General features: G+C 40.6%; 1 protein-coding gene across 8 annotated transcripts in view; it reads left to right on the plus strand.

The window, feature by feature from the left end:
• Positions 1 to 24253, plus strand: part of mllt10 (MLLT10 histone lysine methyltransferase DOT1L cofactor) — a 454712-nt gene that overhangs the window by 86329 nt on the left and 344130 nt on the right. For all 8 annotated transcript variants that reach the window (XM_060824984.1, XM_060824989.1, XM_060824988.1 and 5 more), the window contains 2 exons: positions 6934 to 7037; positions 13351 to 13444. In XM_060824984.1, the coding sequence (XP_060680967.1) occupies positions 6934 to 7037; positions 13351 to 13444 (198 nt within the window). The remainder of the gene's footprint in view (positions 1 to 6933; positions 7038 to 13350; positions 13445 to 24253) is intronic.

Here is a 24253-nt window from a genome sequence, read left to right on the forward strand (position 1 = left end):
AGTTCAGCAAGTCTGGCAGCATCAGTGAAGAGAAATCCGAATTAGTGTTTCATTTCCGGTGACCCTTCCTCAGAATCCGTTTTGAGTGTGATGTTGAAGCTGTCCATCACTTTGAGACCACATCTGTAATGAGATGATATAGAAAACTTAGAAGCAAGCCATTTGGCCCAAATAGTTTGAGTTCTGAATGTCCTGCTACACGACTTCTGCAGTTAACGGTATAATGCTGTGTTCTTTGATTGCTCTGTATGCAAGCCAGGCAAGTATATGGACATAGCCATGCTGTTTACCTCAATTTGTACTTGTGTTTAGTATTCCACAGCCCAATCACATTCTGGGTAAAGAGGTTTCTTCCCTGTTCCTTGTTGGGCATATTAAGAAGAGTTACACAATTGATTTGTAAAATTGCAGAGCTGAGCAATGAATACACATTGTGATCGTTGGAACTTATTCTTGAGAGGAGAGGAAAATTGGGTTATCAGGTGTGCAAAATGTGTATCTATTCGGTACAGTATCTTTGTAAATATGTTACAGTTTCAAATGAAGCCTTTCAGAACTGAGATTACTTCATGTAAAATACTGATAAACTTGCAGAAAGTGCTGGTGCCATGGTTGTATTTGTCCGAATAAAAAAAATTTAAAAGGACTCGCTAAAGCATTTCCTAAGAGTTGACATTATTTGTTTCAAATTAACACATTTCGCTTCCATCTCTTAGGTGATTTTTTTTCTCTATTTCAGTCTTATTTTTCTTCCTTTTCTCTCGCCTCATTGATTCAAATCATTCTATGATCTTTAGAACATTTTATGGCACAGAAAGTTGCCATTCTTTGAGACAATGCAAGACCAATTTAGTGGACTGTATTATGCAATTTCCTCCTGAAGGAATCCACCTTATGCAGTGTATTTTGGAATGTAGTCAGTTCTTGTATAAACCTTGTTTGAGAATGTTCGCTCTTAGGGGAAAAAAGAAATTCTGTTGTATGTAAAGCCAGGGCTATAACAAGCTTGGTTTAAAGCACAAATCCAATTCATGAGTTGGTGAGTTATGTTATGAAATGTAGATTATAATTTTTAAAATTTGTTTAAAATTATATTTTACACTCTAGAATATCAAATATTGTAGTGCTTTGGGCATTTTAATTGGTCAACTCCTTTCCTTTTTTATTACTGCATTTTCCTGATTGCTAAATAAGTCCTTAGTCATCTTAGTACTTCCTTTGCTTGCTTCACTGTTCAATGTAAATCAACAGTGTGAGATTGAGTAATTATTCCAAGGTGCAGGATCCTTGTAAGACTTGGATGTTAATATTGGATCCTTGATTTGGTTGGTGAATACAAATTCATCCATCACCAGTAAAACTAACTAAATGGAAATTATGTCATAGCAATTTGCATAGCCTGGCTTTTCTCTTTCCAGATATTGCATACCATGTTTTACTAAAAGTACTCATGTTTCTTTCAAAAACGGTCTTTATCTACAATACTAAATAGGCAGTGTGTTTAGAATACAGGTTTTGATAAGGGCCACAATATTCAAAACTGAAGAAATTAGGAATCTAATTTGTATCTTTGCTCTTTTATCACATATCTTTGGATCATACTTAGATACCAAACTTTAGCAATACGAGTCTTTACAGAAATTATAAGTTTTTGGGTATTTCAATTCCCTCGGAAACAAATAAATAAGAATATGTTATGGACCGGACTGGACCAGACCAGGCCCCCTCAAAATATTATAAGAAGGTAGCCTCGACCCTAACTTACTTCAAAGGCAAAGGTAAAGTACCATGTTCCAGATGCAATGTGATTGATCAATTTACTCGCTGTTAACAAAACCCAACTTATTCGAACACTATAGTTAAAATACAACAGAAGAGGAATTTAGAATAACAACTCTGAGAAAGCTTAACCATAAATGCAGTAACTATTACTAATTAACTGTTCCATTTTAGTAATATCCTGTAAACACATCCCTTGGCAAAATGTTAAGTTCAGAAAATAAATTTGTCTTGCAGGTAACTTAGCAGTAGAGAGAAACCCCAGCTTCTAACTGTAACTGTGAGGAGGAAAAAATATAGCTTCTACTTCAAAACTCCAGCAGATTCTGCTGAAGCTAAAAGTGAAAAAAACTAGAAATCCTGGTCTGAGAGCTGACCACATTTAATCAGGCTGCTTTTATTATTCCAACTTAAACAGCTTCTGAGGCCTTGGGTTTTTTTTTACATTACCACATATAGTTCTGACCCTCTTGTTCAGTTTCTCTCTTCAAAGTAAAATGCACCTCTTAAAGCCACTGCATCATCACAAATATATGCAAGGTAATTCTCAATGTACAGAGTTAAAATTTGAAAGTACTCTGGCCCAAGAAGTGGTTTATGCTTCACCAACCAATGATGTTTTGTCTGCCATATTGATAAAAGCATCCACGAGTGCTAGCTCAAATAAATGTTGGGCTCTGTGTTTTTAAATGGGGCCAAGCCTTTTATTATATGATGTTCTTGTCAAATTTTGGTTACTTTCCCACGTATAATATGTACCCTGAACACCAGAGGCTGCTGCCAACATGGTAACCACCTTGACAGTTATCCAAATGTGGTGATGATAGAGGATGTGGTAAAGACTGTTCACAGCCTTCTTTTGATTGATACTTCCCTGAGGAATGAGGGGTGTGTCTCTGGCTTACCTGTTCTGCTATACATATTATTCCCCATTGCAAGTTACTGCCAGCAGGCCAGCACAATTTGTTGTCTCAAATGTCATTTGGATCAGCAATATAACTTTTGTCTGCTAGAAGAAAGTTTTAATAACATAAAAACACCACTATATGACCTCAGAGTTTCCCAAAGTAAGGGTCGATAAAAACATTTTGAAGTGCAGTCACTGTAGTATAGCAGTAAATGCAGTAGCTAAGTTGTCTGTTGAAAATTACATGGTCAGAGTAGGTAATCTATTTTTTAAATATATTGAGGGATAAATATTACTCAGGACACCATGAATAGCTCTTCCGTCCTTCAAAATAATATTGAGACCATAAGATGTATAAACAGAAGAAGACCAGCCCACTGAGACTGCTCCACCATTTAAGTGACAATATGGCTGATCTAATAATCCTCAACTTCGCCTTCCTGTCTTATCTTCATAATCCTTGAAATCTTTGGTTAAAAGTCCATCTGTCAGAGTCTTGAAATACTTAACGACCGAGCCTTGACACCCCTCGATTTAAACAATTCCACAGATTGACTGTACTGTGAGAAAAGAAATTCCCTATATCTTTGTCTTATGCTCTCTGGTTCTAAATTCTCCACCAATGGTTCCAAACCCAAGAGGATATTCTTTTCTGAACTGGAGTTCAGGCAAAGTTCATTAGGGATTATGGGGAAGAAAGAGTGACTCACCCGGGCCACTGTTCGCTACAGTTTAGAACAATGAGAGGGAATCCGATTGAAACATACGTTTCTAACAGTGAGAGAGACTTGATACGGGAAGGCAGTTTCCCCTGATTGGGGAATGCAGAACCAGAGGGATTCACAGTTGCAGGAAATGAAGTCGAGTCTTTAGGATTGCGATGAGGAAACATTTCTTTTGAATAGTGCCAATCTGTGGAATTTACGACCATAGAAGAATGTGGAGGCTGTGTATATTCCAGAAAGCTATTAATACATTGTTATATGTTACAAAGATCAAGGGCATAGAAAGAAAAATGAAATGTGGTGTTGAGTTAGAGGATCAGCCATGATTGTATTGAATGGCAGATCAAACCGGAGTTGAATATATTCCTCGTCGTCCACGTTAAAATCATGTCTCTCAAACTTGATTGAAGAAGTAACAAAAAGAATTGATGAGGGCAGAGTGGTAGATGTAATCTGTATGGATTTCAGTAAGGTGTTCAACAAGGTTCCCCAGGGGATACTGCTAAGCAAGCTTAGATCTTGTGGAATACAGGGAGAACTCGTCATTTGGATACAGAATTGGCTCAAAGGCAGAAGACAGAGGGTGGTGGAGGAAGGGTTGTTTTTCAGACTGGAGGCCTGTGACCAGTGGAGTGCCACAAAGATTGGTGCTGTGTCCACTACTTTTCATCATTTATATAAATGTCAGCAGAAGAGGTATAGTTATAAGTTTGCAGATGACACCAAAATTGGAGGTGTAGTGGTTAGTAAAAAAGGTTACCTCCGATTACAATGGGATCTTGATGAGATGGGCCAGTGGGCTGAGAAGTGGCAGATGGAGTTTAATTTAGATAAATGTGAGGTGCTGCATTTTGGGAAAGCAAATCTTAGTAGGACTTATGCACTTAATGGTAAGGTCAAAGGGAGTGTTGCTGAACAAAGAGACCTTGGAGTGCAGGTTCATAGCTCCTTGAAAGTAGAGCTGCAGGCCAGTAGGATAGTGAAAAAGGTGTTTGGTATGGCTTTCCTTTATTGGTCAGAGTATTGAGTACAGGAGTTGGGAGGTCATGTTGGGGCTGTACAGGACATTGATTAGATCACTGTTGGAATATTGCGTGCATTCCTGGTTTCCTTCCTTTTCGAAAAGATGTTGTGAAACTTGAAAGGGTTCAGAAAAGATTTCCAAGGATGTTGTCAGGGTTGGGGAATTTGAGCTATAGGGAGAGTCTGAACAAGCTGAGGCTGTTTTCCCTGGAGCATAGGATGCTGAGGTGTGACCTTATAGAAGTTTATAAAAACATGAAGGGCACGGATGGGGTAAATAGACAAGGTTTTTTCCCTGGGGTGTGGGAGTCCAGAATAGAGGGCATAGGTTTAGGGTGAGAGGGGAAAGATATAAAAGAGACTTACGGGACAACTTTTTCACACAGAGGGTGGTACGTGTTTGGAATGAGCTGCCAGAGGAAGTGGTGGAGGCTAACATAATTGCAACATTTAAAAGGCATCTTGGTGGAAATATGAATAAGAAGGGTTTGAAGGGATATGGATCAGATGCTGGCAGGTGGGACTAGATTGAGTTGGGATATCTGGTCAGCATGGACGAGTTGGACCAAAGGGTCTGTTTCAATGCTGTACATTTCTATGACTCTATTGCAAATTTAGAGATTTTTTGCTGTCAGCACACATTTCCAAATAATTTATATAAATCCAGAAAAAGCAAATCTAATCTGAAAAATATCGATCTATACCTATCTGTTCCATATGTTTTCCCTAACGTTTAATCCATGTTACTGAGAACCCATCAATCCAAAACATTTCTAAATTGCTAACCTTAAGGCCGTAAGATATAGAAGCAGGATTAGGCCATTTAGTTCATCAATCCTACTCTACCATTTGAACATGGCTGTTATGTTTCTCAACCCCATTCTCCTGCCTTTTCCCCCAACCTTTGATCCCATAACAATCAAAAATCAATTTCAAATAGGTTCAAATCTGTTTTAGATGCACTCAATTTGGCATCCACAGCCTTCTGCAACACAGTTTCACAGATTCACCACCCTCTGGTTGAAGAAATTCCTTCTTACGTCTGTTCTAAAGCGTGGCTCAGTGGTTAGCGCTGCAGCTTCACAGCACCGTTGACCTGAGTTTGATTCGAGCCTTGGGCGACTGTCTGCGGGGAGTTTGCACATTCTTTTTGTCTGTGTGGGTTTCTTCCCACAATCCAAAGTTGTGCAGGTTAGATGAATTGGCCAAACTAAATTGCCCATCGTGATCAGAGATGTGTAGGTTAGATGCATTAGTCAGGGGAAATGTAGAGTCATTAGGGTATGGGAATGGGCCTGAGTCGGTTACTCTTCAGAGGGTTGGAGTGGACTTGATTGGCCAAATGGCCTGTTTCCACGCTGTGGGGATTCTCAGATTCTATGAAAACATGTCAGCCCTTCACTCTGAGGCTGTGCCCTCAAGTCCTTTTCTCTCTTATGAGTGAAAAAGATTTTCTCGATACAGACCTTTCAGTGTTCTGTCAATTTCAATCAGACCTTGCCCACAAACTCCCTCTCCTATCCCAATAACTTTCTAAATTCCACTGAGTACGGACCCAAACCCATGTAGCACCAAATTAACACTTTCTGAAATACTCCATATCCACAGCACTATCCTTAACCACTCTATCTCACCTCATTAAAGAAATTAATTAATTTGTCAGGCGTGATCTGCTCTTGACAAAGCCACATTGATTGCCTAGTACTAACTTATTATTCTCTGTGTATGTTTATCTTATCCCACATTATCACCTCCAGTTTTCCCTTTATCCTTTGTCTCTCTCTCTCAAACAATAGCATCACATTTACATTTGTCCAGTCCCCTGGGACTAATGCTAAGATACTGCATGAAATTAGGATTTAATATTTCTTCCTTGATTAACTTATCAGGCTGAGAATTTTTGGAGTAATATTAAAGTTTTTGAAACTATGTTGATAAGCATCTGAAGAAGAATTCTGAGGGGTGTGTGTGTGTGTATTTTGCATCTGCAAACACAATTTAAGCAGGTAGCTACCTAATGAAGGAGCAGCACTCCAAAAGCTAGTGCTTCCAAATAAACCTATTGGACTATAACCTGGTGTTGTGATTTTTAACTTTATACACTCAAGTCCAACATGGGCACCTCTTAAATCATAAGCAGATAAACGTATGCTGGCATGCATGCTTGACAAAAATATACTGTCAATATACATGAATAACGACAGGCAACAGCTGATATTTGCCTACAAGGAAGTTACAACTCTTGCAGTTATTTTTGTAAAATTTGAGTGGGAAATGTTGATTTTATAGTTAACAATGATAGTGGTAAATGCTGAAATAAATGTGATCGGAATTGTGGTAAAAGTGTGCACTATATGGATGTTCTTCTATGACAATTAGAAACTTATTAATCTTTGTGTGACTTGAAGTTTTCCTAATTATAAGATCATAATGAATGTAAAATGGGATCTGTTCGCTGATTAAAAATAATTAGGCTTTATCCCTTTTTTTTTCCCCCAGACTTGCTACATCTGTGAGGAACAAGGCCGTGAAAGCAAAGCAGCAACTGGTGCTTGTATGACTTGTAATAAACATGGATGTCGACAGGCTTTCCATGTGACTTGGTTAGTATATTTTCTCTGTGAAAGATTGACATAAGGCCTTCACTTAATACATACATGGTAGTGCCGTACTAAACATGTGTACTGAGCAATATAGGTCAGGATGACCTTACGTAGTGTCTGGTGCTTTACACTTCATCTTGATACCTTTTGACCAGCAAATGGACCATGCTGGCAGTAGTTCATTTACCTTTGTTTTGGGAATCAAAATTATGCTTGCACAGCAAAAGATTCGTGTCATGCGATGATTTTATTCACTAATGAAATGACCATGCTAAATTGCCCATAATGTTAGCTAAGTATAGAGGAATGGGATTGGGTGGATTGCGCTTCGGCGGGTCAGTGTGGACTTTTAGATTACTTACAGTGTGGAAACAGGCCCTTCGGCCCAACAAGTCCACACCGACCCGCCGAAGCGCAACCCACCCATACCCCTACATATATCCCTTACCTAACACTACGGGCAATTTAGCATGGCCAATTCACCTGACCCGCACATCTTTGGACTGTGGGAGGAAACCGGAGCACCCGGAGGAAACCCACGCAGACACGGGGAGAACGTGCAAACTCCACACAGTCAGTCGCCTGAGGTGGGAATTGAACCCAGGTCCCTGGCGCTGTGAGGCAGCAGTGCTAACCACTGTGCCACCGTGCCGCCCAATAAAGGCCGAAGGGCCTGTTTCCACACTGTAAGTAATCTAATCTATGGGTTGATTGTCTTGCCTCAACTCTCAGTTTACCGAGATAGCAAAGAAGTTTAGCAGATAGCAAAGAAGGCTACCTCAGAGTACAATGGGACCTTAATGGGCAGATGGGTTGAGGCGAGGCAGATGGAGATTAATTTAGGTAATTGTGAGTTGCTTCATTTTGGTAGGGCAAATCAGGGCAGGACTTGTACACTTAATGGGAAAGTCCTGGGGAGTATTGCTGAACAAAGAGACCTTGGAGTGCAAGTTCATAGTTACTTGAAAGTGGAGTCGCAGGTAGACAGTGGTGAAGAAGGCATTTCGTGTGATTGTCTTTATTGGTCAGTGTGTAGAGTACAGGAGTTGGGAGGTTATGTTGCAGTTGTATAGGACATTGGTGAGGTCACTTTTGGCATTCAATTTTGGTCTCCCTGCTTTAGAAAGGATGTTGTGAAACTTGAAAGGGTTCAGAAAAGGTTTCAGGATCTTGCCAGGGTTTGAGGGGATTTGAGCTATAGGGAGAAGCTGAATAGGCTGGGCCTATTTTCCCTGGAGTGTCGGAGGCTGAGGCGTGACTTTACAGAGCTTAATAGAATCATGAGGGACATGGATGGGCTGAATAGCCAAGATCTTTTCCCAGAGTGGGGGCAAGTCCAAATCTAGAGAAGATTTAAGTTGAAAGGGGGAAGATTTAAAAGAGACCTAAGGGGCAAAGTTTTTACGCAGAGGGTGTTGTGTGTGAAATGAACTGTCAGAGGAGGTGAGATTAGATTAAATTAGGAGCGAAGGGTCAGTGTCCATATTGTACATCTATGACTCTAAGTTTAGCTTTATCTTCCTGCTAATACATGGATTAGAATTTAGAGCTCTTCTGTGTTAATCGTTGTGCTATTTTTATCCATGACACATGTCTTTTCTAAGATCTGTTGAAAAATTAGGGTATTTCCTCCAGTGACATCCACTCCTTCAAGAGTTATTACTAAAGTTAGAAATACCCCTGAAGTAGAACATACCTCTTATTGACTTGTGTTATATGCAGTTACATGCAAGTGGGAATTTTGAAAAGAAGTGGAATGATCGAATACTTACATCTCCTTTACCCCCATTTACTAAAAGAATTGTCTTTTGGGGTATTATCAGAGGTATAGGTTAAAAAAGAATGTTGGTCAGGGAGACATTTGATGTGGTAGTATCAGGACAGTTTATTAAGCCAAAATAATAATGTTTAATAAATTAACATAACCAGAATCCAAATTCAAATAGTTTATGCTTCCCATTGATTCTAGTGACTACAAATTGCTCATGACTCCCTGTTCTTCTTTTCTGTCTCCATGTTATCTTGCAGAAACTTGGCACACTGATGCCAAGGACATTCTACTCTTCCCCTATAGTCAGTGACCCTTCCTGTGTTGTCATGTTCTGATCTTGTATGTCTACTTCTTGTATTAACTGTCAATTGTGATCCCTACCCATGGTCATGACCCAAACAGTGCATCCTTGACCCAAACAGTGCATCCGACATGTAGTTCTAATTAACTCCTTTATACATCCAAAATAACCGTCTGCCTACTGGTAACTCGTACAAATGCACATAGAAAGAATGTCTAATATCAAACAAAAATTTTAAAAGATACACATTTATAAAATGTTTGCATTCTCTACAGTATGACTTGGGTACTGTTCAACTGGAAACTTGCCCAACTGACTCTTCTACCTGTATGAATGCTGACCATATCAGGAAGCTGATAATTATGGATGCATCGTAATGAACCTTGTTTTGGCTATAGTCAAGTCCAAGCCGCTGTAATTGCAATTAAAGAGTCCCAGCATCATTGGTCTGGTCTAGCCTGGGAAGGTCCAGTCAACTGCAGCATCTCCACTAATTTTATTGACAATCAACTGGAGGTTGAACATGTAATTTAGTGGCCTATGTGGCACAGGAACACAATGACCTTGCCAACTGAACCAGTTAGAGACATAATTCAAATTGCCTCTCTTCCTGTCCTCTTCTGATGGCATCGACCTCTTTCGAAGCAAGATCCGCAGAACCTGATTCCCTTCAGTACCTTGCACAAATGGCTTTTATTTATGTACCAGTCTTGAAGGGATGTGTCAGCATTCAGTTGGATGCTGGGTAGGGGTTTGTGGGTGTGTGGCATCATATGCATCCTAACTGCCAGCTTCACTTGACATTCATATATTTTCTATAGGATTGTTGAATTGCAATCTAAATTTCTTCAGCATGTCAATGAATAAATAGACTACATTGTACGGTACCTGCCCATCTAAATCAGCGGGGTCCTAAGTTGGATACTTGATTTTTGTTCAGTTAGTTGGTTGGTGTCTGTTGCAGTTGGTCTCTCTGGTTGGGTAGGAGGGGAATAATGTTCCAGTTTCTGGGAGCTTCTGTTCCTTGTTGCAAAATGCATGTCTGTTAATGTTATTTCATAATAGATTTGAGATGAACTGAAATGTCCCTATTGTGAAATGTTTTTGCATCTACTGTCCACGCTTTATACATGAAGGTAGCCACTGAGCTAAGACCTTTGTAAGATGGTAATACACCCATATATCACTACTTTTAAAACACAACCCCAAAAAACTATATGTATGTCCTGTCTCTTGTCATGCAAGGAATTCATGTAAATTCCTTTGAAGAGTTAATGTAAAATTCCAGTTATAAATAAAAAAGTTAGTTCTCCCGAATATTGGCAAAGTTAAAATTTAGGGCCATCTGATTGCGCACCACAATAAATATGAAGCTTAATCAACCAAAAATTATAGAACTACTAGATTGATCTCAATGTTCCAAAGTGCTTTTGGCCTGCAGAGTTATCTAGAGAAGAACAGGAAGCATCTTTGCCCTTTGGTGATGAGAGTAAATCACAAATTTCTGTTTGCAAGCAACGTTGGTGGTCAGTCAATAGGGCTTCAAAATGCTGCACTCCAGCCTGACTCAAGTGGTATTAGACTGGATAGATTGGATAAATCCTTAGAGTGTAAAGGCAGAAGGAGTGTGCGTAAGAGAGAAATCAGGAGGGCAAAAAGGGGACATGAGATAGCTTTGGCAAATAGAATTAAGGAGAATCCAAAGGGTTTGTACAAATACATTAAGGACAAAAGGGTAACTTGGGAGAGAATAGGGCCCCTCAAAGATCAGCAAGGTGGCCTTTGTGTGGAGCTGCAGGAGATGGAGGGTGTTGGTGGGGGAAGAGGGGGGAGGCGATGGTGGTGGTGGTGGTGGTAAGGATAATAAACTAGTATTTTGCATCAGTATTGATGGTGGAAATGGACATGGAAGATATAGAATGTAGGGAAATAGATAGTGACATCTTGAAAACTGTCCCCATTACAGAGGAGGAAGTGCTGGATGTCTTGAAATGGGTAAAGGTGGGTAATCCCCAGGACCTGATTAGTTATACCCTAGAACTCTATGGGAAGCCAGGGAAGTAATTGCTGCGTCCCTTGCTGAGATATTTGTATCATCGGTAGTCACAGGTGAGGTGTCGGAAGACTGGAGGTTTGCTAACGTGGTGCCACTATTTAAGAAGGGTGGTAAGGACAAGCCAGGGAAAAATGGACCACTGAGCCTGACTTCGGTGGTGGGCATGTTGTCCATCCTGTCCCTCAGGATTTCCATGTATTTGCAAAGGCAAGGACTGATTAGGGATAGTCAACATGGTTTGTGCGTGGGAAATCATATCTCTCAAATTTGATTGAGCTTTTTGAGGAAGTAACAAAGAGGATTGATGAGGGCAGAGTGGTAGATGTGATCTATACGGACTTCAGTAAGGCATTCGACAAGGGACACTGATTAACAAGGTTAGATCTCACGGAATACAGGGAGAACTCGCCATTTGGATACAGAACTGGCTCAAAGATAGAAGGCAGAGGGTGGTAGTGGAGGGTTGCTTTTCAGACTGGAGGCATGTGACCAGTGGAGTGCCACAAGGATCAGTGCAATGTCCACTACTTTTCATCATTTATATAAATGACTTGGATGTGAGCATAAGAGGTATAATTAGTAAGTTTGCAGATGACACCAAAATTGCCTCAGATTACAATGGGATCTTGATGAAATGGGCCAGTGGGCTGAGAAATGGCAGATGGAGTTTAATTTAGATATATGTGAAGTGCTGCATTTTGGGAAAGCAAATCTTAGCAGGAATTATACACTTAATGGTAAGATCAGAGGGAGTGTTTCTGAACAAAGAGACCTTATAGTGCAGGTTCATAGCTCCTTGAAAGTGGAGTCGCAGGTAGATAGGATAGTGAAGAAGGCATTTGGTATGTTTTCCTTCATTGGTCAGAATATTGAGTACAGGAGTTGGGAGGTCATGTTGCGGCTGTACAGGGCATTGGTTAGTTGGAATATTGCATGCAATTCTGGTCTCCTTCCTATCGGAATGATGTTGTGAAACTTGAAAGGGTTCAGAAAAGATTTCCAAGGATGTTGCCAGGGTTGGAGGAATTGAGCTATGGGGAGAAGCTGTATGGACTGGGGCTGTTTTCCCTGGAGCGTTGGAGGCTGAGGTGTGACCTTTATACAAGTTTATAAAATCATGAGGGACATGGATAGGATAAATAGACAACGTCTTTTCTCTGGGGTCAGGCAGTCCAGAACTAGAGAGCATAGGTTTAGGGTGAGAGGAGAAAGATATAAAAGAGACCTAAAGGGCAAAGCTTTCACACAGAGGGTGAAATGAGCTGCCAGAGGGTATGGAGGAAGCTGGTACAATTGCAATATTTAAGAGGCATCTGGATGGGTATATGAATAGGAAGGGTTTGGAGGGATATGGGCAGGGGCTGGCAGGTGGGACTAGATTGGGTTGCGATATCTGATCGGCGTGGACAAGTTGGACGAAGGGTCTGTTTCTATGTTGTACATCTCTATGACTCTATGAAGTATTCGGTTTTATAATGATCCATTTTTGACTGAATTGGTGTTACCAGTTTTTGTATTTTGCAGTCACTTCAGTGTCAAAGGAGTTTGTTTTAACTCCTTTTTTTCCCTCCCATTCTTTCAAAAGAGGTTTGTCATCAGTAACCTGCCAAGTATGGGTTTGATATTGGCCAGATGTGTTGTAGATATTTAAAAGAAAAAATTGTAACTTGCTGATTCTGCAGTTTAATTACATTGCATTGTGATTCATGTTTTCTCATATCCAGCTTTCAAGTAATGCTTTCCACTTGTTATTAGCTCAGTACTTAGGCTGGTTGTGGTGACTGTCCTGATGCTTTGCTGCAGCAAATTAGTTCTGTAAAGGGCAGGTATCAAACTGAATAGCTTACACTATTTTAACAAAGTCATTTTCTCACATTGGAACATTGGGCAGTTCCTGATTTTCTTTCTGGTGGGGGCAGCGGGAGTGGAGTGATCTATTGTGATCCAGGCTAGTCTTATATAACTCTTTGTTTTTCTGCAAGCCTCTCAATTCAAACTCTTGAGCTGTTAAGAGAAGTTAGGGTGGTGTTTAAAATAGCACAAAGATTGAGAAATTATATGAGGAGGGAGAAAGAAGGAAACATTACTAGAATCACAGGTGCAATGTACTCAGCTGATTCTACATTATATAATTCAGTATCTTTTGATAATTTTTGTGACAATCTTTATTTTTCTTTTTGTTTAGTGCTCAGCTGGCAGGACTTCTGTGTGAAGAAGAAGGTTCAGAAGCTGATAATGTTAAATATTGTGGCTACTGCAAATATCATTTTGGCAAGTTGGTGAGTGCTATAATCTAAAGTAACAATTGTTTGATTGAAATCAAATGGAATTTAAAACTAGTCTAATGATGACTACATGGCCACTATCTGTTTGCAGTAATAACCCATTTGGCTCACTAATGTTCTTCAAGAAAGGGAATCTGTCATTTTTACCTGTCCTGGCAAAAATTTGACTCCAGACTCTTGAAAAATATGGTTGACCTATAACAATGTGTTTGATTCTTAAATGCTATCTGAAATGACGTAGAGAGCCAGCCACTTCAAGGGATACTAGGAATGGCCTTGCTAGCGTGCTCACATCTCATACAAGAACAAAGGAAAATGATAGAATTGAGTTTGTATAAGTAAGTCAGGAAATGATCTACCCCACAACCTTACTTGGCAGACAATTATGTTCCTCTTAAGGCAGTTTACACTTTGTCGTTCTGAGTTCACCATTTCACTTCAACAGTGGGGAGAATACAGATGTAGAATGCAGTTAATCTGAAGGTTGTTAACAACTGACCAATTGATGATGAAATTGTATTAAACTAATGAGTTTCACTGATTTATCTATTTGCAGTTGATTCATTTTATTAAGTAGAGAATAGAATTGTGTAAATAAACTGCAGGACAGGATACAGTATACACAACTTTCCAATGTAGATATTAACTATCAATGAGCGTTGTGAAATCAAATTTAAGTTTTACATATCTATGTGCTTGGCTCCTCTACTCTTGACTATTCAAATGCATCCCTAGTCAGCTTAGGCATTCTAATTTGAAGTCCTTTCACAATGTCTTATGCACTTGTTTTTCTCCTCTGAATGCTGACCTGCTTTAGTCGTTCGCTTAATCAGCTGCCTGTTTTAAAATGCTCATACTTTTTTTTTCAATTTCACACCTCTGGTTGTATCTTTATATTCTCCTAATGCGCAAAAACTTTCAGGGTGTCTGCACTCTTTCAGTCAGGCTTGTTGAGCATTCTCACTTTCCCACTATTGGTGATATGTTTGCAGCTGTCTATTCCCTGATGAAGAGCTTATTCCCGAAACATCGATTCTCCTGCTCTGATGCTGCCTGACCTGCTGTGCTTTTCCAGCACCACACTCTCAACAGCTGCCTACTTCCAGCCACAGGAAGTCTTTTCCTAAAATGCTTTTGTACTCACTCGCCCTAACTCTCTCTCTTGCTTTCTCTCACTCTGTCTGTCTGTCTGGCTTTCTCTCTCTCGCTTGTTCTAGCTCTCTCTGTCTGTCTGGCTTTCTCTCTCTCGCTTGTTCTAGCTCTCTCTCTCTCTCTTCTCTCTCTCTCTCTCTTCTCTCTCTCTCCTCTCTCTCTCTCTCTTCTCTCTCTCTCTCTCTCTCTCTCTTTCTCGGTCTCTCTTTCTCACGCTCTTTCCCTTGCACGTTCTCTTAAGATGAACATGCAATCCAAGCTTTTTGTTTGTCTTAAAGTCTACTTCTGTGGCTTAATGTTGAAGTCTGTTTATAATGTTCTTGCGAAGAGCTTTGGGAAATGTTTACTACCTAAAAGGTGCGATATAGTCAGAAGTTTAATTGTCAAAAATTGCAGTTTTCGATCTAGTTTTGGAAGATGTTGGCATAAATTATTTTTGTGATATATTATTATAACTTTTACAGTTGGATTAGAAAACCTGGCACATGGGTGGCTTGCTTTTTGTCAAGAGATTTCTTAAAAAGAAGCTAGGTCAAATAATCCTCCTGAAACAGTGACTTAAATCATTGTGCACAAGAGAAACGGGCACGTCTGGAGTGCTGTTGGAAGATTATATTTATTGTGGTGACTTATGACAAATGTGGTATATATTGAAACCCTTCAGCATATTTGTGGTTCAGAATAATTAAGGATTGATATGTTAAGAAAACTCAGTTTGAAAGTTTCAGAGGAGACTTGACTGTGGTTAGAAGTGAAGATAGTTTCTTTAGAAAAGTATATGTACAATTTAAGGGAAAACACAGTTACCCAAGTGTAAAAGTTTAGTTGGGTGGAACCTGCAAATCAGGAGTATTTAGAAATCTACAGGTTGTTACAAGCTAGGAAAGGCAAAGTATTCAGTTTTGAGTATTCATGTAAGGAAAGTTCACAGTTCATAGGAAAGAATAGAGAAGATTTGATACAGAGGAGTAATGACTCTAGATTTCCAGACTCTGGAGACTTTATAACTGCCACAAAATGTAACAAGACTTTTATTTTGCTTTTTTTTAAAAGATCTTTCAAACGAAATTCCATGCTTAGATATCTTAATTTGTTTTAATTTTTTGAATGTTATGTACTAATTTTCTGTTCTTAAAAGAAGTTTACAGCCTCGTGTGAATGTGAATGCTCAGCATGTTCATAAAAATAAAGCATACAGATAATGAGTTAAGGCTGATTTCTTTCTCTAAGTGCTGGGATCATAACAAGTGGGGCTCTATCTGGGCTTTGAGTTCACTGAATTTAAGTGGAAATTGTGTCTCTTCTCCAGAAACAGGTACTGTACATGGAAAAGTAACACAGGAGTGTTGTGGACTTTGTGTGTTAAATCTTAACATTCGGTGCTGCCTCAAGTTTTTGAGGAATGTAAGATTTAACTGGGTTATTTGAAATCATTAAATAAGGCTAAGTTAAGCAGATAAATCAAAGGTAGAAACAAAAGCAGGACCTTGTAAGGAGGCGATGTTGAAAGTGTTTATCCAGCATTTACAATTGGAAGGGAAACATGTCACAGCTGGAATCAGCTACAATAACGTTAGAAATTTTTTTAAAAACTTGAGTGTAAGAGAACGAAAATAATTCAATTAGAATGAAGAAGAAGAAACTCAATGGAAAGGGAGGTGAAGCATTCTAACTTAAAAAAAATGGAATTTAAAAATGTTTGAACTCAAAAGAGATATGGAGATGAGACAACATGACTTGGCCGGAAAAAGGCTTAGATTAAACAGGGAAAGAAGGGATAGTAGCTCGGAGGATGATTCTGATTCCAATGAGGTATCTGATTTAATTGAAAATATGTTTAGTGCTTAAACTTGCTGAGAATGAAGTAGAGAATTGTAATTTCACTTCAGTTGAAAAGGTTGCTGGTCAGATGTTGAGGCCAAAAAAAAATTTGGACCTCATATAAGATACTTTGACAGTACTGCTATGAGTGTGAATGCAAGTTCCTCAGAATGACAATCTGCAAATTAATTAATGTTGAAAAAATGAAATACTCAATGCATATGAGCTTTCTCCTGAAGTTCATCAATTAAAATGTAGAAAGAAATCTAATAAGATATTTGTAGAATTTGCAAGAAGTGAGGTTAGAGATTTGGTCTCTGAATTTGGAGAAAAAAAATTGCGATTGTAATGGAAGTTATGATTATATAACAACTTTAAGATTCCTGCAAAACTTAAACTATACTAGTAAAAACTGTATAGATGCACATCAAGTATCAGAGATCAGTGAAATATCAGTTCTAACAAACTCCTTGTGATTCTCAGATGATCTCCCATCTGTAATTGCCTGAAGGAGAAATCTGTTGATGGAAGAGGCACTAGTTTTTGGGAACAAATGAAAGAATGCCAAAGTAATAAAGGAGAAATCTTTGAGTGAAAAGTGAGGTCTGCAGATGCTGGAGATCAGAGCTGAAAATGTGTTGCTGGTTAAAGCACAGCAGGTCAGGCAGCATCCAAGGAACAGGAAATTTGACGTTTCGGGCCAGAGCCCTTCATCAGGAATGAGGAGAGGGTGCCAGGCAGGCTAAGATAAAAGGTAGGGAGGAGGGACTTGGGGGAGGGGCGATGGAGATGCGATAGGTGGAAGAAGGTCAAGGTGAGGTTGATAGGCCGGAGTGGGGTGGGGGCGAAGAGGTCAGGAAGAAGATTGCAGGTTAGGAGGGCGGTGCTGAGTTCAAGGGAATCGACTGAGACAAGGTTGGGGGAGGGGAAATGAGGAAACTGGAGAAATCGGAGTTCATCCCTTGTGGTTGGAGGGTTCCCAGGCGGAAGATGAGGCGCTCTTCCTCCAACCGTCGTGTTATGTTCTGGCGATGGAGGAGTCCAAGGACCTGCATGTCTTCGGTGGAGTGGGAGGGAGAGTTGAAGTGTTGAGCCACGGGGTGGTTGGTTTGGTTGGTCCGGGCGCCCCAGAGGTGTTCCCTGAAGCATTCCGCAAGTAGGCGGCCCGTCTCTCCAATATAGAGGAGGCCACATCGGGTGCAGCGGATGCAATAGATGATGTGTGTGGAGGTGCAGGTGAATTTGTGGCGGATATGGAAGGATCCCTTGGGGCCCTGGAGAGAAGTAAGGGAGGAGGTGTGGGCGCAAGTTTTACATTTCTTGCGGTTGCAGGGGAAGGTGCCGGGAGTGGAGGTTGGGTTGGTGGGGGGTGTGGACCTGACGAGGGAGTCACGAAGGAAGTGGTCTTTGCGGAACGCTGATAGGGGAGGGGAGGGAAACATATCCCTGGTGGTGGGGTCTGTTTGGAGTTGGCGGAAATGACGGCGGATGATACGCTGTATACAGAGGTTGGTGGGGTGGTAGGTGAGAACCAGTGGGGTTCTGTCTTGGTGGCGGTTGGAGGGGCGGGGCTCAAGGGCGGAGGAGCGGAAAGTGGAGGAGATGTGGTGGAGGGCATCATCGATCACATCTGGGGGGAATCCCTGTAAAAACTCCATCCCATATTCCCAATTCCTTCGTCTCCACCGCATCTGCTCCCAGGAGGACCAGTTCCAATACCGTACAGCCCAGATGGCCTCCTTCTTCAAGGACCGCAAAATCCATCCTCAATTGCTGATGAGGAATCAGACCACTGCAAGTTCTTAATGTTTTATGTCAAAGAAGAAATTGTTTTGTGCTTAAAGGAAGCAAACCCGTAGATATTGAGACACTCTGGAGCAAGTCAGGTATTGATATTGATTTGATTATAGTATTTATCTTCTGGCAAGGTTAATGAAAGAAAATGTTAATTGGAAGTGTACATGGAGGTTACATACCAGTCTCAATATACAGTGTTGGATTAAAGAATAAATGCGGATGTTGTAGTTGGAGTAGTGAAATAAATCCTGATAGGAATGGATTTTATCTTGGGAAATGACTCAGGTGGTTCAAAAATATTGGCCTCCTGGAGGATAGTGGAACAAACAAGAGGTACAAGAAACTAAAATGTTATAGGAGGAAGTTTTCCAGACTCTTGCAACAGGTCCAAAAATTGGATAAGACGAACAGTATATGAGGAAAAGAAAGGAATGACTGAGAAACTCAGATTATTGGAAATGATTTTAGAAAATTTAAGTAACCAAGGTGAAGGTTCACTTCAATCCTGAATTGAAAGTTATGCTCAACAACCTCCTCAGAAATTGAATTAGAACTCTACCGAAGTGTTATTATTTGTAAGACAATTACTGATGAGAAAGTGGAGTTCAGCTCAAATACTAGCCAGTGAATTCCCAAACCAAGTTTCAAATAAGTATTTAGCAGAATCTTAACCAATTGTATAGAATGCCTAACTGAAACAAGGTCTGAGAATCAGTGCCTTATATTAATCATACATGCTTCAACAAGAATTTCTGAAGCAGGCCCTTTCGGGCGGACAGAAAACCCTGCAAAACTAGTAAGGAAAATGTTGGTTCAATTGGATTACCCAGAGAAATACAGCCTGATCAGGGTTCAAATTTTGTCGCAAATATTCAAAGAAATGATGACTATTTTTGAGAATAAAACATTCAATTTTTTCTGCTTATCACCTGCTATCTTGAGGTGCATTGGAAAGGTGGAATTTAAATTTGAAGATTATGATTAGATCTTATAGACACAAATGCTTGAATAATTGAAATAAAGGAGTTCCCCCGTTACTGTTTGCCATTAGGGATGCTCCAAATGAGTTTACAGGATTGGTCCATTTGAACTAGTATGGTCATGAGATAGGAGAACAATTGAAATAGATTCAAGAAAACAATGATAAACCACAGCTCAGACTACACTTTAAGCTCACTTGAGTTTGAGAGAACAGATCCAGAGCCTGTGAGTTAGCCAAAAAGTATTTGAAGAGTGCTCAAGAAACAGTGAAAACAGCAGGTTATGAAGTAAACCAGTAGATATTGAAACACTCTGGAGCAAATCAATCATTGATATTTGTCTTCTGGCAAAATTGGAATTTGGAATTTTGTTGCAGGAGTCAAGGTGTTAGTATTGTTTCTAGTCTCTGGGGATCCAAGAAAAACAAGGTTCGATGGACCCCTTACCAAATCAAAAGAATTAAAAAGGAGATGAATTACTTGGTGAATACTCCAGAGAAAAGAGAACAAAATCACCAAGTGTCATGTTAATTTTAGAGGTACAGAAAGATGGTAGTCAGTGGAAGTGTATTTACAATAGTCAAACTAAAATATCAACTGATGAATGAGTATGAATTTGAAAATTCAAAAGTTGGATTTTTCCATTCTAGGACAAATGAAAAACTTTGTGATATGTTGGTAAGTTTGGAACAAACATGTGCACTGTAATGCCTCCTTTGACAAATTTGTTAAAGGAAAGCAGAAAAGTTGAATTGACACCAAATTCTCAAGTTGCTTTTGACAATTATATTAATTTTAACAGCACCACATAAGTCAGTTCAGACTGGTACGATGTTATGGGCATTGGTGTGAGTGTCATTTTACTACTAAACGGTGCAATGTCTGTTATTTTTCAATGAAACTGAGTACATTTTAGTAGAAATATTTGTTAATGAAAGAGACATTTTGTTTGTAAAGCAAGTGCATCTGTTTGAAATCTACATCGCCAAGAATATAAGAACTAGGAGCAGGAGTAAGCCATCTGGCCCTTGCAGCCTGCTCTGCCATTCAATAAGATCATGGCTGATCTTTTTGTGAACTCAGCTCTATTTATCTGCACTCTCACTGTATCCCTTAATTCCTTTATTGTTCAAAAAAAATCTAATTTTGCTTTAAAAATGTTTACTCCAGTTGTATCAACTTCTTCACTGGGCAAGGAATTCCATAGATTTACAACCATTTGGGTGAAGAAGTTCTTCCTTAATTCAGTTCTGAATCTCCTCAAAATTAGTGACTTGCACTTCATGAACCCATGCTGCGTCTGTCCAAAGGGAAATTTTTATTTTAGTTCTTCCTTGATAATAGACTCAGGCATCTTCCCCATTACAGAGGTTGAACTCTCAGATCTATTATTCCCCATCTTTTGTTTCCCCCCCATTATAAACAGTTGCATCGCATTTGTTGTTTTCCAATCTTCTGGAACTGTCCCAGAGTCCAGCGACTTTTGAAAAATTACCATAAGTGCACTTGTTATTTCTCCCGCCATTTCTTTTAATATCCTGAGATGCATTCCATCAGGGCCCGGAGATTTGTCTATCCTTAGCTTAACAATATGGAAGAAATTGCAATTGATATACACAGTTATTTTGGGAGAAATTTTGGGACAAGAGTGTATGGTTGTTTTGATGGAGATTAATTTTTCTAATTGAAAAATAATTCATGTGTTTGGAAATTTTTTTTTGTAGCTGATGGTTTATCACTGCCACATGTGAAGCAAAGAATGTGGTCATTCAGATGCTCTTGAGTAAAATATGGCTGTCAAAAATAATAATTTTTGATTTAATGACACAATATTGTTGTTAACATAACAAAACATTTAACTTTTTTTTGATAGGGAATGATACATTTTCGTTCTTCTTTGTGAGGAGGCGTAATGAGAGATGCGATTTATTTGTATTTTAAAAGTCATGGTTTACTTCAAAAGGAGATTTATATCAAACTCCAAAGCATCAGCTTTATTTATTCTCCTGCGGTGCTGCCATACTCTCTGGTTTTCTTCAGTATTTCCTCTTTTTGGGTTGTAAGTTTGCTCGCTGAGTTGGAAGATTTTTTTTGTAGATGTTTGGTCACCATGCTAGATAACATCATTAGTGAGTCTGGTTGAAGCGCTGTCCCACTTTCTATTTGTGTTTTGGTCCGTGGTGGGTGATCTCACTTCTGGTTCTTTTTCTGTTTGGTTGGTAAACAGGGTCCAAATCGATGTGTTTGTTGATAGAGTTCCGGTTTGAATGCCAGGCTTCTAGGAATTCCCATGTGTTTGTTTGTTTAGCTTGTCCCAGGATGGATGTTTTGTCCCAGTTGAACTGGTGTCCCTCATTGTGTGTGCAAGGATGCCAGTGATAGTTGGTTGTCTTTTGGAGGCTAGTTGGTGCTCATGCATCCTGATGGCTAGTTTCTTGCCAGTCTATCCGATGTAATGTTTGTTGCACTCTTCGCAGGGTATTTTGTATATGACGTTTGTTCTGCTGGTTGTTGGTACAGGGTCCTTTAGATTCATCTAGAGCTGTTTGTGTTGGTAGGTTTGTGGGCTACCGTGATGCCAAGAGGCCGGAGTAATCTGGTCGTCATCTCAGATGTCTTTAATGTAAGATAGTGTGGCTAGAGTCTCAGGGCATGTTGTGTCTTTTTGTTTAGGTTTGTTGTGTAAGAATCGATGGACTGTGCTTATTGGGCACCCGTTCTTGAATATGTTGTATAGCTGTTTTTCTTTGGCATCTCTTAGTCCCCGACTGCTGCAGTATGTTGTGGCTCACTAATATAATATCCTGATGCAGCTCCATTTGTGGGTGTTGCAATGATTGCTCCTCTAGTTGAGTATTTGATCTGTGTGTTGCTATCCTGTCAACACTGGTCTGTAGCGCTCCATTGGCTTTTCGTTCTACTGTGACATCAAGGAAGGAGAGTCTGTTGTTTTCTTCTTCTTCTTTAGTGAACTTTATACCAGTAAGGAGGATGATCATGTGTTCGTGGATTTCTTTTGCATTGTTCCATTTCATGATGAAGATGTCATCCACATAGCAGATCCAAAGCTTGGGCTGAATCATGGGCAGGGTAACTCGTTCTAACCTCTACATAATTGCTTCTGCCAAGAATCCTGATATTGGTGATGCCATGAGTGTACTGTTGATTTGTTTGTAGATCTTGTTGAGGGTGAAGTGGGTTGTAAGACACAGGTCTGCTAGTTTGACATGGTTTCTTGGCATCATAGTAGCTCACAAACCTACCAATACACTGAAACAGTTCTTGATAACTCTAAAAGATCCTGTACCACCAACCAGCAGTACAAAAGACATATACACAATACCTTGCAAGGAGTGCAACAAGCGGTACATCAGGCAGACTGGCAGAAAACTAGCCACCAGGATACACAAGCACCAGTTAGCCACCAAAATATGACCAACTATCACTAGTATCCTTACACACAGATGACGAGGGACATCGGTTTGATTGGGACAATACATCCATCCTGGGGCAGGCTTAACAAAGACGTGCACGGTAATTCCTCAAGGCCTGGCATTCAAACTGGAACTCCAACAAGCATGTTGATATGGATCCTATTTATCAACCTCTCTCAAAGTGATATCACCCACCACAAAAGACCAAGACACACACAAAGCAGGACAGTACAGCAGTGTTTAAACGAAGGCTCACTACTGATGTTTGGAGAAAGTGAGGACTGCAGGTACTGGAGATCAGAGTCGAAAAGTGTGGTGCTGGAAAAGCACAGCTGGTCAGGCAGCATCCAAGGAGCAGGAGTCAACGCTTTGAGCATAATATCTTCATCTGGAATGAGGGTGGGCCAAAGGGCTGAGAGATAAATGGGAAGGGGTGGAGCAGGGGGGCAAGGTCACTGGGAATGCAATAGGTAGATGTAGGTGAGAGGTGATGGTAGTAGGTCAGAGAGGAGGGTGGAGCGGATCGGAGGGCAGGGAGATGGACAGGTTAGACAGTTTAAGAGGGCAGTGCCAAGTTGGACGGCTTGAACTGGGGTAAGGTGGGGGCAGGGGACTTGAGAGTACAGGTGAAATCAGCATTGATCTTGTGTGGTTAGAGGGTCCCAAGGTGGAAAATGAGGCGTTCTTCCTCCAGGCATTGGGTGGCTAGAGTTTGATGGTGGAGGAGACCAAGGGCTTGCACGTCCTTGGCACAGTGGGAGGTGGAGTTGAAGTGTTTGGCCAAAGGGCGGAAGGGTTGATTGGCACCTGTGTCCCAGAGATGTTCTCTGAAATGTTCCACAAATTGGCATGTAGAGGGGGCCACATCAAGAGCAACGTACACAGTTGATGATGTGTGTGGAAGTACAGGTTAATCTCTGTTGGATATGGAAGGATCCTTTGGGGCCCTGGACCAAGTGAGAGGGGAGGTGTACGTGCAGGGTTTGCACTTCTTGGTGGCAAGGGAAACTGCTGGGAGTAGAAGGTAGGTTCGTGGGGCGTGTGGACCTAACAAGGGAGTTGTTGAGGGAATGGTCTTTGTGGAATGCAAATATGGAGATGTTCCCTAAAGCGCTCTGCTAGGAGGCGCCCAGTCTCCCCAATGTAGAGGAGACTGCATCGGGAGCAACGGATACAATAAATGATGTTAATGGATGTGCAGGTAAAACTTTGGATGTGGAAGGCTCCTTTAGGGCCTTGGATAGAGGTGAGGGAGGAGGTGTGGGCACAGGTTTTACAGTTCCTGCGGTGGCAGGGGAAAGTGCCAGGATGGGAGGGTGGGTCGTAGGGAGACGTGGACCTGACCAGGTAGTCACGGAGGGAACGGTCTTTGCGGATTAGGGAACATCTCCGAGACACCCGCACCAATCAACCACACCGCCCCGTGGCCCAACATTTCAACTCCCCCTCCCACTCTGCCGAGGACATGGAGGTTCTGGGCCTCCTTCACCGCCGCTCTCTCACCACCAGGAAGAACGCCTCAACTTCCGCCTTGGAACACTTCAACCCCAGGACATCAGTGTGGACTTCAACAGCTTCCTCATTTCCCCTACCCCCACCTCATCCTAGTTTCAAACTTC

This window comes from Hemiscyllium ocellatum, chromosome 5, assembly GCF_020745735.1.
Source record: "Hemiscyllium ocellatum isolate sHemOce1 chromosome 5, sHemOce1.pat.X.cur, whole genome shotgun sequence".
Classification (NCBI taxonomy): Eukaryota; Metazoa; Chordata; class Chondrichthyes; order Orectolobiformes; family Hemiscylliidae; genus Hemiscyllium; species Hemiscyllium ocellatum.